We start from the raw sequence: 12,357 nt of genomic DNA on the forward strand, positions 1-12,357 counted from the left end.
AGGACATGTCCTGGGTGAGGGGGGTCGTTAGTGATGGGTGCCACCTATTTGAGGCTTGGCCTTTTGAATGTATCTTCAATTCTGGTGCCCATGACAGAACTGGCTGAGTTGACAACTTTCTGGAGCTGTTTCTGATCCTGCGCAGTGGTCGGTCCCTACTGGACAGTGATACAACCCGTTAGAGTGCTCTCCACAGTGCATCTGTAGAAACTTGCGAAGGTCTTTGGTGACTTACCAGTTTGGTGCTATATTGTAGAGGTTCACCTGTGATTATCCTGTGAGACCCGACGTAAATTGGGGGACCGCTTCGCCGAGTGCCTTCGCTCCATCCGCCACAAAAGATGGCAACCCCTGTTGGCCACCATTTCAATTTGGCTTGCTAATACTATTCTGACACGTGTGTCCATGGCCTCATCTCTGCCATGGTGAGGCCTCTCTCAGGTTGGAGGAGCAACACTTCGTATTCCGTCTGGGTAGCCTCCAACCTGATTGCATGAACATCGATTTCTCCAACTTCAAGTAAATTCTCCCTCCCCGTTCTCTCTTTTTTCGTTCTGCATTCTGGTTCCTCTCTCACTCTTTCTCTTCCCCTCAACTTCCCATCTCCACCCTCTGGTTCCCTTCCTCCTTCTGCTTATTCCACGGCCCACTCTCCTTTCCAATCAGATTCCTTCTTCTTCATCCCTTTAAATATACTTTCACTTTAAATATAACCAATGACGACCTCCACAACGTCTATGGCAATAACTCCCACAGATTCACCATCCTCTGGCTAAAAAAATTCCTCATCTCTGTTCTAGGGGGACATCCCTCTATTCTGACTCTGTGCCCTCTGGTCCAAGACTCCCCCGCTATATTAAACATCCTCTCTACATCCACTGTATCCAGGCCTTTCAATATTAAGTGTACTTCAAAGAGATCCTCCCTCATTCTTCCAAATTCCAATGAATTCAGGTCTAGAACTGTCAAACGTTCCTCATTCGTTAACCCTTCCATTCCTGGGATCATTCTTGTAAATCTCCTCTGGACCTTCTGTACTGCCAGCACACCATGTCTTAGATATGAGGCTCAAAACTGCCGCCAATACTAAGTGTGGGTTGACAACTGAAGCCTCATTGGTTTTATATTCTAGTCCTCTCGATATGGATGCCAATATTGCATTTGCCTACCTTCTCTGAGGACTGATATTCCTCCCTAACACCCATTGCCTTTCTTGAGAGGCCCTTCTTTGACCAAACATCTGGTTTTCTCTACTGGTATCTCCCATTCATGGCTGGGGGTGGGGATAGGTGGGGGAGTCAAATTATACATTGCTAGTGAAAGGCTTGTTGTTGTTTGTGCTGCAGTTTCCCAGGAGACAGGAGTCGCCAGGCCCAGCAAGAAGGCCGAGCTGGGCGGCCTTTCTGCGATGGTGGAGTCTGCCAGCTCAGTCCGCCTCTCCTGGGAGGCGAGGAAGGTCTTTGACTCCTTCGTGCTGCAGTACCGGCCTGAGGGTACGGAAGATGTGCGGAAAGTCCCCGTAAAAGGCAGCAGCCGCTCCCGCACCATCACAGGCCTCAGGCCCAACAGCAAGTACACGTTCTACCTTTATGGAGTGTCCGGAGGACGTCACACCAAACCCATCTCCGCCACAGTCATCACCAAAGGTACATCCAGCAACTGAAGGAAACATTCATCTTTGGCAGATATTTCCTTCAGGGCCAAGTGGTGATCATCTAGGCCGGCTGGAACTGACGGGAAGGCTGAAGCCTAAGGCAGGCTCATATGGTCAATATGAACCTCAGGCTCTCAGACAAGACTCCATCAGGTGACACCATAAACCAGCTTGATGGATCAGACTTGAGGAAGCCTTGTGCATGTCCAAGGGTTTCTTCTTCTCTCTATCTACAGGCTATCGTTATGGGATGGAGCCCCCACCCCAACCATCTCTATCTATCTATTTATCTTTTTCTCTCTCTCTCTCTTTCCTCTCCGCCCCCCTCTCTTTCCCCTCCCTCTTGCCCTCTCTTCCCCCCATCCTCAGTGCATGTAATTACCTCTCCCGCTCTACCCTGTATTCCCTCATGGAGAGCTGGTTCTGATGGAGAATCCACCATGAAGCAGGTTCTCTGCACTTTCCTGTTGCCGGGGCAGTGGCTGGACGCCCCTCTCACCTGGCTCCTCTCTCTTGGCCTCCACAGACACCCCAGAGGCCACCTCCCCTGCCAGACCCGGAGTCTCTGACATCACGGCCAACTCCCTGCAACTCTCTTGGACGGTGAAGCACGTCTACCAGTTCTTTCTGATCCAGTACAGGGCCCACGGCTCGTACAGCTTCCAGAACGTGACAGTGGCTGCAAACAAGAGAGCTTACTCCATCACCAACCTGCGTCCCAGCACCAAGTACATCATCGTCCTCTATGGCGTGCATGAGACGCGCCTGACCAAGTTGATGGCCTTTGTAGCAACTACCACAGGTACCTCACGCCACACGTAGCAGATTCTAATTCCCCACCTCCTCCTCTCTCCACACTCCCCATTTCAAACCTTCTGCGTTATCATGACAGACATGTCCATCCTCAGCCTCAGAGTCACCCTCATGCTGGGAAGCTGCCAACTAGGTGGCCGCAGAAAGGTGGGGCAGTAGGGGAGATGGTCAGAGGTGAAGGGTTCCTATACTACCTCGCCCCCCCCTCCCCCACCACCACCACTTGGAATGATATTCCAGGACGGGCCCCCATACTGAGGCAGCTCCAGAAACTGAGAGGATTTCTCCTGGGCATCTTGTCTGGCCTAGTCCTTGATGTCTCCCGCACCAATGATTTCTCCTCTGACCCATGTCAGCGAATAAACAACTCTCTTCTCATTGCCACTGGCCGAAGGGAGCGATTGCTGAGTTGGGTGCAGGGTAGACACCTTGCAGCCTACAAGCGAGGCATCCTTCCCTGAGTTCTCTGGACAAGCACTGCAGAAATGCAGGTTAAAGATAAAGATTACCTTTAATTGCCTCACACAAAGTAAACACACTCTGAAACGCGTCTTTTGTATGTCAATGACCAACACGGTCCGGTTTCGTGCTGGGGGCAGCCGCCAAGTGTCGATATGCTTCCAGCAGCAACGGGCGCTGTGGTAGCTTAGCGATTAGAGTGAGCGATTGCAGCTTGGGGCATCGGAGTTCAGAGTTCATTCCCAGTATCCTCTGTAAGGAGGCTGTACGTCCTCCCCGTGGAATGCTTGGGTTTTCTCCAGGTGCTTCAGTTTCCTTCCGCTGCACTGGATAGATTAATTAGTCGTTGTAATTTGTCCTGGGGTTAGGTTAGAGTCAAATCGGGCTTGCGGCGGATGCTGGAGCGGCTCAGCCCGAAGGGCTGTAGGATCTACTCCATGCTTTTTGTTAAATAAATAGATAGTCCACAGCTTACTAAAGCTAACCCTAACCCTAACCCGTACATCTTACTAACCCTCACCCTAACCCGTACATCTTACTAACCCTCACCCTAACCCGTACATCTTACTAACCCCAACCCTAACCCGTACATCTTACTAACCCTCACCCTAACCCGTACATCTTACTAACCCCAACCCTAACCCTTACTAACCCTAACCCTAACCCGTACATCTTACTAACCCTCACCCTAACCCATACATCTTACTAACCCTCACCCTAACCCGTACATCTTACTAACCCTCACCCTAACCCGTACATCTTACTAACCGCAACCCTAACCCATACATCTTACTAACCGCAACCCTAACCCATACATCTTACTAACCCTAACCCGTACATCTTACTAACCCTCACCCTAACCCGTACATCTTACTAACCGCAACCCTAACCCTTACTAACCCTAACCCTAACCCGTACATCTTACTAACCCTCACCCTAAACCGTACATCTTACTAACCCTAACCCTAACCCGTACATCTTACTAACCCTCACCCTAAACCGTACATCTTACTAACCCTAACCCTAAACCGTACATCTTACTAACCCTCACCCTAACCCATACATCTTACTAACCCTCACCCTAAACCGTACATCTTACTAACCCTAACCCTAACCCATACATCTTACTAACCCTCACCCTAAACCGTACATCTTACTAACCCTAACCCTAAACCGTACATCTTACTAACCCTCACCCTAACCCATACATCTTACTAACCCTCACCCTAACCCGTACATCTTACTAACCCCAACCCTAACCCTTACTAACCCTAACCCTAACCCGTACATCTTACTAACCCTCACCCTAACCCATACATCTTACTAACCCTCACCCTAACCCGTACATCTTACTAACCCTCACCCTAACCCGTACATCTTACTAACCGCAACCCTAACCCATACATCTTACTAACCGCAACCCTAACCCATACATCTTACTAACCCTAACCCGTACATCTTACTAACCCTCACCCTAACCCGTACAACTTACTAACCCTAACCCGTACATCTTACTAACCCTCACCCTAACCCATACATCTTACTAACCGCAACCCTAACCCTTACTAACCCTAACCCTAACCCGTACATCTTACTAACCCTCACCCTAAACCGTACATCTTACTAACCCTAACCCTAACCCGTACATCTTACTAACCCTCACCCTAAACCGTACATCTTACTAACCCTAACCCTAAACCGTACATCTTACTAACCCTCACCCTAACCCATACATCTTACTAACCCTCACCCTAAACCGTACATCTTACTAACCCTAACCCTAACCCGTACATCTTACTAACCCTCACCCTAAACCGTACATCTTACTAACCCTAACCCTAAACCGTACATCTTACTAACCCTCACCCTAACCCATACATCTTACTAACCCTCACCCTAACCCGTACATCTTACTAACCCTCACCCTAAACCGTACATCTTACTAACCCTAACCCTAACCCGTACATCTTACTAACCCTCACCCTAACCCGTACATCTTACTAACCCTCACCCTAAACCGTACATCTTACTAACCGCAACCCTAACCCGTACATCTTACTAACCGCAACCCTAACCCATACATCTTACTAACCGCAACCCTAACCCGTACATCTTACTAACCCTAACCCGTACATCTTACTAACCCTCACCCTAACCCGTACATCTTACTAACCCCAACCCTAACCCTTACTAACCCTAACCCTAACCCGTACATCTTACTAACCCTCACCCTAAACCGTACACTTTTGGATTGTGGGAGGAAACCAGAGCCCTCTGAGGAAACCCACGTGGTCACGGGGAGAACGTACAAACTCCTTACAGACAGCAGTGGCAATTGATCCCCGATCAGTGATCGCTGTCTCTGTAAAGTGCTTGTGCTAACGGCTAGGCTGTCACGCAGCCCGGCGTACACTGACCGTCTCACCTTCCACCCTCCCTCTTCCTACTCACCTTCTGCCTGCAGCTTCCATCGTTCAGGAAGGCATGAGGCCGGGCCACCCACAGGCTCTGGGCAGCCTCTCCGTCTCCAACATCACGGCCGACTCGCTGGGACTGTCGTGGTCGGCCCGCAGGCGCTTCGACTCCTTCGTCATTCAATACAGGGCGCAGGGGTCCGAGCGCGTACGGAAGATCCGGGTCGCTGGCAACCGACGGTCCTACGTCATCCTGGGTCTCCAGCCCAGCACCAAGTACACCGTCTACATCCACGGCGCATCTGGGGGCCGCCGCACTGACCCCCTGTCCATCGTCATCGGCACCACAGGTACCAGGCCACAGTCAGCGAGCAGCTGCCTGAAACCCCTGCCCATGGAAATATCTCTTCAATGCAGATGTTTCCTCGTCTCTTCCCTGAGAAATCCTGGTTACCTGATAACCTGGGCTTCGCGCTCAGTTACAACTTACAGTGCACCAAAATCTCAAACCGTATTGATGAATAAGTAGGTACTTCAAACTCTCCCCTCTCCCACCTTTCTCCATCCTTCCCCCCCCCCCTTCCATCAGTCTCAGTCTCTCAGCATTAACCATTTGTGGTGCAATTTGGCTTCGGGGCCCTTTGGTGCCAGGTTTGGGAAGTCCCGACTCCAAACCACACCGGTCTCCGATATCTGTTCTTTTCCCCAAAATTCCAGCAGGTTTAGGATCAGCTTCAGTGCTGGCACTTGGCTCCTGCTGCGTACTTGGTTGTGGGCCACCTCTCCCTGTCCTATTGCATAATTGTGGCAAATAAACATCAGTTGCAGGCAACATAATCACCACACCATCGCTTCATTGTGAACTGCCAGCCAACGGACACACCTTGCTCTCTGTACCGTTGGGCAGCGGCTGTCAGTACATGTCAAAGTGATATAGGACAGAGCATCAGCTCCAGTATATACAGCAAATTGCACCCATATCCAGGGATGCAACCTATACAAGTCTATTTCTATACAGTTCAATCCGCCTGTACCCTGGGATACAATGCATACAGCTTAGTGTGTCTGTAGCCTGGGATACATTGTATACAGCTCAGTACACCTGTACCCTGTGATACAATGTATACAGCTCAGTGTGTCTGTACCCTGTGATACAATGTATACAGCTCAGTGTGTCTGTACCCTGTGATACAATGTATACAGCTCAGTGTGTCTGTACCCTGTAATACAATGTATACAGATCAGTGTGTTTGTACACTGGGATACATTGTATACAGCTCAGTACACCTGTACCCTGTGATACAATGTATACAGCTCAGTGTGTTTGTACACTGGAATACATTGTATACAGTACACCTGTACCCTGTGATACAATGTATACAGGCCAGTGTGTCTGTAGCCTGGGATACAATGTATGCAGCTCAGTGTGCCTGTAGCCTGGGATACATTGTATACAGCTCAGTGTGTTTGTACACTGGGATACATTGTATACAGCTCAGTACACCTGTACCCTGTGATACAATGTATGCATCTCAGTACACCTGTACCCTGTGATACAATGTATGCAGCTCAGTGTGTCTGTAGCCTGGGATACAATGTATGCAGCTCAGTGTACCTGTATCTTGTGATACAATGTTTACAGGTCAGTACTCCTGTACCTGGGGATACAATGTACACAGATTGGTGCACATGTACACTGTGATACAATGTATACAGCTCAGTGTGTCTGTAGTCTGGGATACAATGTATACAGATTGGTGCACCTGTACCCTGTGATACCATGTATACAGCTCTGTATACCTTAACAATGCATACAATGTATACAGCTCAGTGCACCTGTACCTTGTGGTACAATGTTTACAGATCAGTACACATGTACCCTGGGATACAATGTATACAGGTCAGTGTGTCTGTTCACTGGGATACAATGTATACAGTTCAGTGTGTCTGTACCCAGGGATATAATGTATACAGATTGATGCACCTGTACCCTTGGATGCAGTGGCTACAGGTTGCTGCACCTGTACCCGGGGATACACTATATACAGGTCAGTAAACATAAACCCTGGGGTACAATGTATGCAACTCAGTGTGTTTGTAGCCTGGGATACAATTTGTAGAACTCAGTGCACCTGTACCCAGAGGTGTCTAGAGGTCATTGCGCCTGTACACTGGGATGCAATGTGCACAGCTCACAATGCATACATTGTATACAGCTGAGGGCACCTGTACCATGATATACTGAGTACTGTATGTAGCTTTTTATGCCTGTACCACTCTGTAGAGGAAGTGTGGTTGTACCATGAGGTGCAGGGTCTTTAACCTCATTAAGAGCAGACCACCACCTCAACTATATATGCAATATATGTGACATAATACAGTGTATAATCACTGCAAATATTATGTTCTTCATTACATCTCACTGCAATACAAAGTATAGATTAGCCGGTGTGTACACACTGTGACGCTGGCTGCAGGCCCCTTTCTCCCGCTATTCCCTCCCACCCTTCTACCTCCTACTTCTTCGGGATCCACACGTCCCTGCTTATCTGCTTCCATTGGCCTCAGGCAGACAGACCACACACTGGAGGATGCTGAGGTCCACGTGGTTACCGTCAACTGGAGTGAGCCAAGCCTCTCCGGATTCAGAAAGAGATTTATTTATCACAACGTACAGTGAAATGCATTGTAGCATTAAGGACATGCTGGGGCAGCCCACCAGCGTCACCACACATTCTGGCACCAACATAACACGCCCACAGTGTTCAGCAGAACACAAACAAGCACAACAACACAACAAGACAACAGCAAAGCAAGCTCCTTTCACATCCATCTACCCACTCGCTCTCACAGATAGGCCTCTGACCTCAATAACCTCTGCTTCTGAACCTCCAGTCCTTTCCCCCAGACTCACAGCCTTTCTGACCAACTCCAGGGCTCGCTAATCACAAGACTTTAACCTTTGGGCCTCGGCACGTGGACTGGCCAGTCACGGGACTTTGACCATTGGGCATCAACCCCAGGACTGGCCGATCATGGGACTTTGACCTTTGGGAACCCCAGGACTGGCTGATCATGGGAATTTGACCTTTGGGCATCAACCCCAGGACTGGGCTATCGTGGGACTTTGACCTTTGGGACTGACCAACTTGGAGCTTGGGAATGGTCACTTACCCTCGTGCTGCCAGCCTGCATGGTCCTCTGACCTGGAGCTCTCCAACCTGGAGACCTTTCATTCTTATCACTTCCCCACCCTGGGATCCTGGGGCACTCAACCTGAATTCCAAACGCTGGCTTCTGCCCTTGACTCTTCACCTACTGTTCCTGACCTCTAACTCCCCCTCAACAAAGTCCCTGAAGCCTACCCCTCCCCACTTCCCCACGCTGTCCCCAAAACCATCCCTACAAACCTAACAAAAAATACATCTGAGTCAGGGCTTGAACGAACGCCGCAGCTCAGCGCCAAGTTTTCCTTCTCAGCTTGGATCGTCACATTCATCTCCAGGCACTGCGGCTGGAAGCCTGAGATTGGGAGCAATGGGACCTGGCCTGCCAGCTCACCCCAGACCACAGCCTTTCCCTCTAACAATCTCTCTTCTCCCCTTTCTTCCTCGCTGCAGCCTCCATGGACACCAATGGCGCCAGGCCAAGCCAGTTGAGTAAACTTATTCGCCTCTCGGGGAACAACGTCACAGAAAATTCCTTGCAGGTCCACTGGGCTGCCGAGCAAGGCTTTGACTCCTTCCTTATCCAGTACGGAGCTGAGGGATCGGCGGACACACAGAATATTACTGCTGCTGGGGACCAACACTCCGCCTTCATCACTGGTCTGAAACCTGCCACCGCCTACCGCGTCTCACTCATTGGGGTGTCCGGAAACAGGCGGACAAAACCACTGACCACCATAGTGACCACCACAGGTACATCCCACAGCTGGGGCAATTCTCTCAACCCCGCAACTAAACTTGAATTTTTCCTCCAGGTTGATAGGGTGGCTAAGGAGGTGTCAGGAGATTTGAGTTCAGGAGCCAGAAGGTAATTTTGCAGCTCTATAAAACCCAGGTTCGACTACACTTGGAATACGGTGTTCATTTCTGGTCACCTCATTCTAGGAAGGATGTGGAAGCAGAGGAGATTTAGCAGGACGTGACCTGGATTAGGGAGCGTGTCTAATGAGAGGCGGATACATTAGAGACATTTAAGAGACTGAGGTGGGCATAGGATGTTAGAAAATTGGAGGGCTACGTGGGAGGAAAGGGTTAGGTGATCTTAGGTGCCGTGGTAGCGTTGCAGTTAGCATTGCACCTACAGTTCAGAGTTCTGAATTCAATTCCAGCATCATCTGTAATGAGTTTTTACGTCCTCCCTGTGAGCGTTTCGGTTTCCTCCTGCCGCTCCCGTTTCCTCCCAGACTCCAGAGACATCCCGGTTCGTAGGTTCGTTGGTCATTGTAAAGTGTGCCGTGATTAGGCTAGGGTTAAATCAGTGGGTAGTTTGGTGGTGCAGCACGTTGCATGGAAGGGCCTGTTCCTCACTGTATCTCTAAATAAATAAATAGAAAGTTGGCACAGCATTGTGTGCTGAAGGGCCTGAACTGTGCTGTAGTGTTCAGCCCCAGAGTTGCAACGTCACCCATTTGCCTTCCATACCCACCCATCTGAAAACCTCATGCAGGACTGTCATCTGAGCCACACTTGGGCCTTATGTGGAGGAAATACCGCCCAGCGTCCCCATGTGGTGTTCAAAAAGTTCAAAGTAAACTTACTATCAAAGGACACATACTGTATGTCACCACACACAAGCCTGGGATTCATATCAAACACAAGGAAACACAATAGAGCCAATGAAAGATCGCACACTGGACAGACAATCAAGGCGCAGAAGACTGCACATGCAAAAAGGAATGCAACAATTAATAATAGTAACAAATAAATAAACAATAAATATGGAGAACATGAGATGAAGAGTCCTTGAGAGTGAGGTGGTGGCGGGGAGGAGTGAAGTTGAGTGGAGCTACCCCCTCTGGGTGATGGAGTTCATTTGATGTTGGGTGGAGAACACACATGGCTATTCACAATCTCTTACATTGTGAGCAGTGCAAAGAAGGCAGGGTATTCCCAGGGGTGGGAGGACGTAATTTTAAAACATTTGCAGGAAAGTACTGGGGGGACGTCAGAGGTAGGTGTTTTTTTTAGACAAAGAGTGGTGGGTGCATGGAACAAGCTGCCGGGGCTGATACAGTAGAGATATTTATCTTAGACAGGCACATAAATAGATGGTAGAAAAATCAAAGCTATATAGGAGGGAAGGGTTAGATTAATCTTAGAGTCCACATTGCATGGTGGGCCGAAGGGCCTGTATTACGCTGTACTGTTCTATGTTCATGGACCACTCAGATTCCTTCTTCAGCCCTTTATCTTTTCCACCTATCACCTCAGAGCTTCTTACTTCTTTTACCCCCCCGTCCCCATTCGTCTTGCCAATGCCATCACCTTCTTACTGAGCTTAAGCTCCTTCCTTTCCAGTCCTGATGAAGGGTCTCAGCCTGAAACATCGACTCAATATTACCCTCCATAGATGGTGCCTGGCCTGCTGCATTTTAAACACAAGAGAATCTGCAGAAGCCGGCAATCCAGAACAACACACACACACACACACACACACACACACACAATGCTGGAGGGACCCAGCAGCATCTATGGAAATAAATAAACAGGCGACGTTTTGAGCCGAGACCCTTCATCGGGATAGGAAAGACAGGGGAAAGGTGCCAGAATGAAAGGGAAGGAGGAGGTGATAAGTGAACCCAGGTGGGTGAGAGAGGAACAGCTCTGGAGAACAAGGTGTTTGAGAGTTGGACGTGGGAGAAAGGGAAGGAAGAGGGGCAGGAGGGGAGGTGATAGGCAGGTGAGCAGAGGAGGTAAGGGGCCAGAGTGGGGAATAGAAGAGGGGGAAAACTTAGCAGAGAGAGAAAAATCAATGTTCATGCCATGAGGTTGGAGGTTACAGACAGAATATGAAGTGTTGCTCTTCCACACTGAGAGTGGCCTCACCGTGGCACGAGAGGAGGTCGTGGACCAACATCGGAAGTGGTTGGCCGCCGGGAAATTCTGCTTTTGGCTGGTGGAGCGGAGGTGCTGGACAAAGCGGTCCTCCGATCTACTTAATCGATGTATCTGCTTAATCTCTTGTGTTTATAAGTAGGCGTTTTCTCTCTTGTAGTTGGTCAGTGCCAGATTATTTCTCCGGTGGGTGAATCTCTTTCTTCCTTTTAGTGTCCAGAACGGTGGAGCAAGTGAAATCCATCATGTTTGGGAGCCTGTCCTTCTCGAACATCACGGCAAACTCGCTCCAACTCTCCTGGGAGATGGACGGCACCTTTGACTCCTTCCTGATAGAGTATGTGGCGCAGGGCTCCGACGCACGGAACAACTTCACAGTGGCCGGCGACCGTCGTTCTGCCTACATCACGGGGCTCAAGCCTGCCACCAACTACACCATTTACCTGTACGGTGTGTCCAGGGGCAAACTCTCCAGACCCCTGGAGGCCCGTTTAACCATCACAGGTATGCCATCAGGGAAATGATTGAGGTTCCTTTGCCCCAGGACATATTTTTGGTGCCATACTGTTCTGTGTCACATGTTTGCACTGAAGGCTTGGAATGGGAATGGGTTGAGTAGTAGGATCAAGATCAAAATGAGTGAATGAGGCTCTGGATTGGGGGGGATTTTAGAATGGTGGACTGAGGGTCTGGGATAAAAATGGGAGCGCCAGGCTGCGGGGTGAGACAGCGAGGGGTTATAGAGTCATGGAACGTAACAGAAACATGCACATCTAGACCGTACTCGACCATTATTCTGTCTACTCCCATCGACCTGCACCCAGACTATAGCCTTCCAAACCTGTCCCATCCATATAGCAATCCAAACTTCCCTTAACTGTTGAGATCAAACATGCATCCAGCATTCCTGCTCTCATTCGACGCTCTGACCGTGCTCTGAGCGAAGAAGCTCCCC

General features: G+C 49.6%; 1 protein-coding gene across 8 annotated transcripts in view; it reads left to right on the forward strand.

Annotated features, from left to right (window-relative positions):
• LOC140198299 (tenascin-X-like) overlaps positions 1-12,357 on the forward strand; it is a 225,612-nt gene that overhangs the window by 183,396 nt on the left and 29,859 nt on the right. For 7 of the 8 annotated variants that reach the window (XM_072259364.1, XM_072259366.1, XM_072259368.1 and 4 more), the window contains 3 exons: positions 1,347-1,646; positions 8,961-9,260; positions 11,616-11,906. In XM_072259364.1, coding sequence (XP_072115465.1) covers positions 1,347-1,646; positions 8,961-9,260; positions 11,616-11,906 — 891 coding nt within the window. The remainder of the gene's footprint in view (positions 1-1,346; positions 1,647-8,960; positions 9,261-11,615; positions 11,907-12,357) is intronic. The other variant, XM_072259369.1, reaches the window with a different exon arrangement.

The sequence above is a fragment of the Mobula birostris genome, chromosome 5 (genome assembly GCF_030028105.1).
Source record: "Mobula birostris isolate sMobBir1 chromosome 5, sMobBir1.hap1, whole genome shotgun sequence".
Classification (NCBI taxonomy): Eukaryota; Metazoa; Chordata; class Chondrichthyes; order Myliobatiformes; family Myliobatidae; genus Mobula; species Mobula birostris.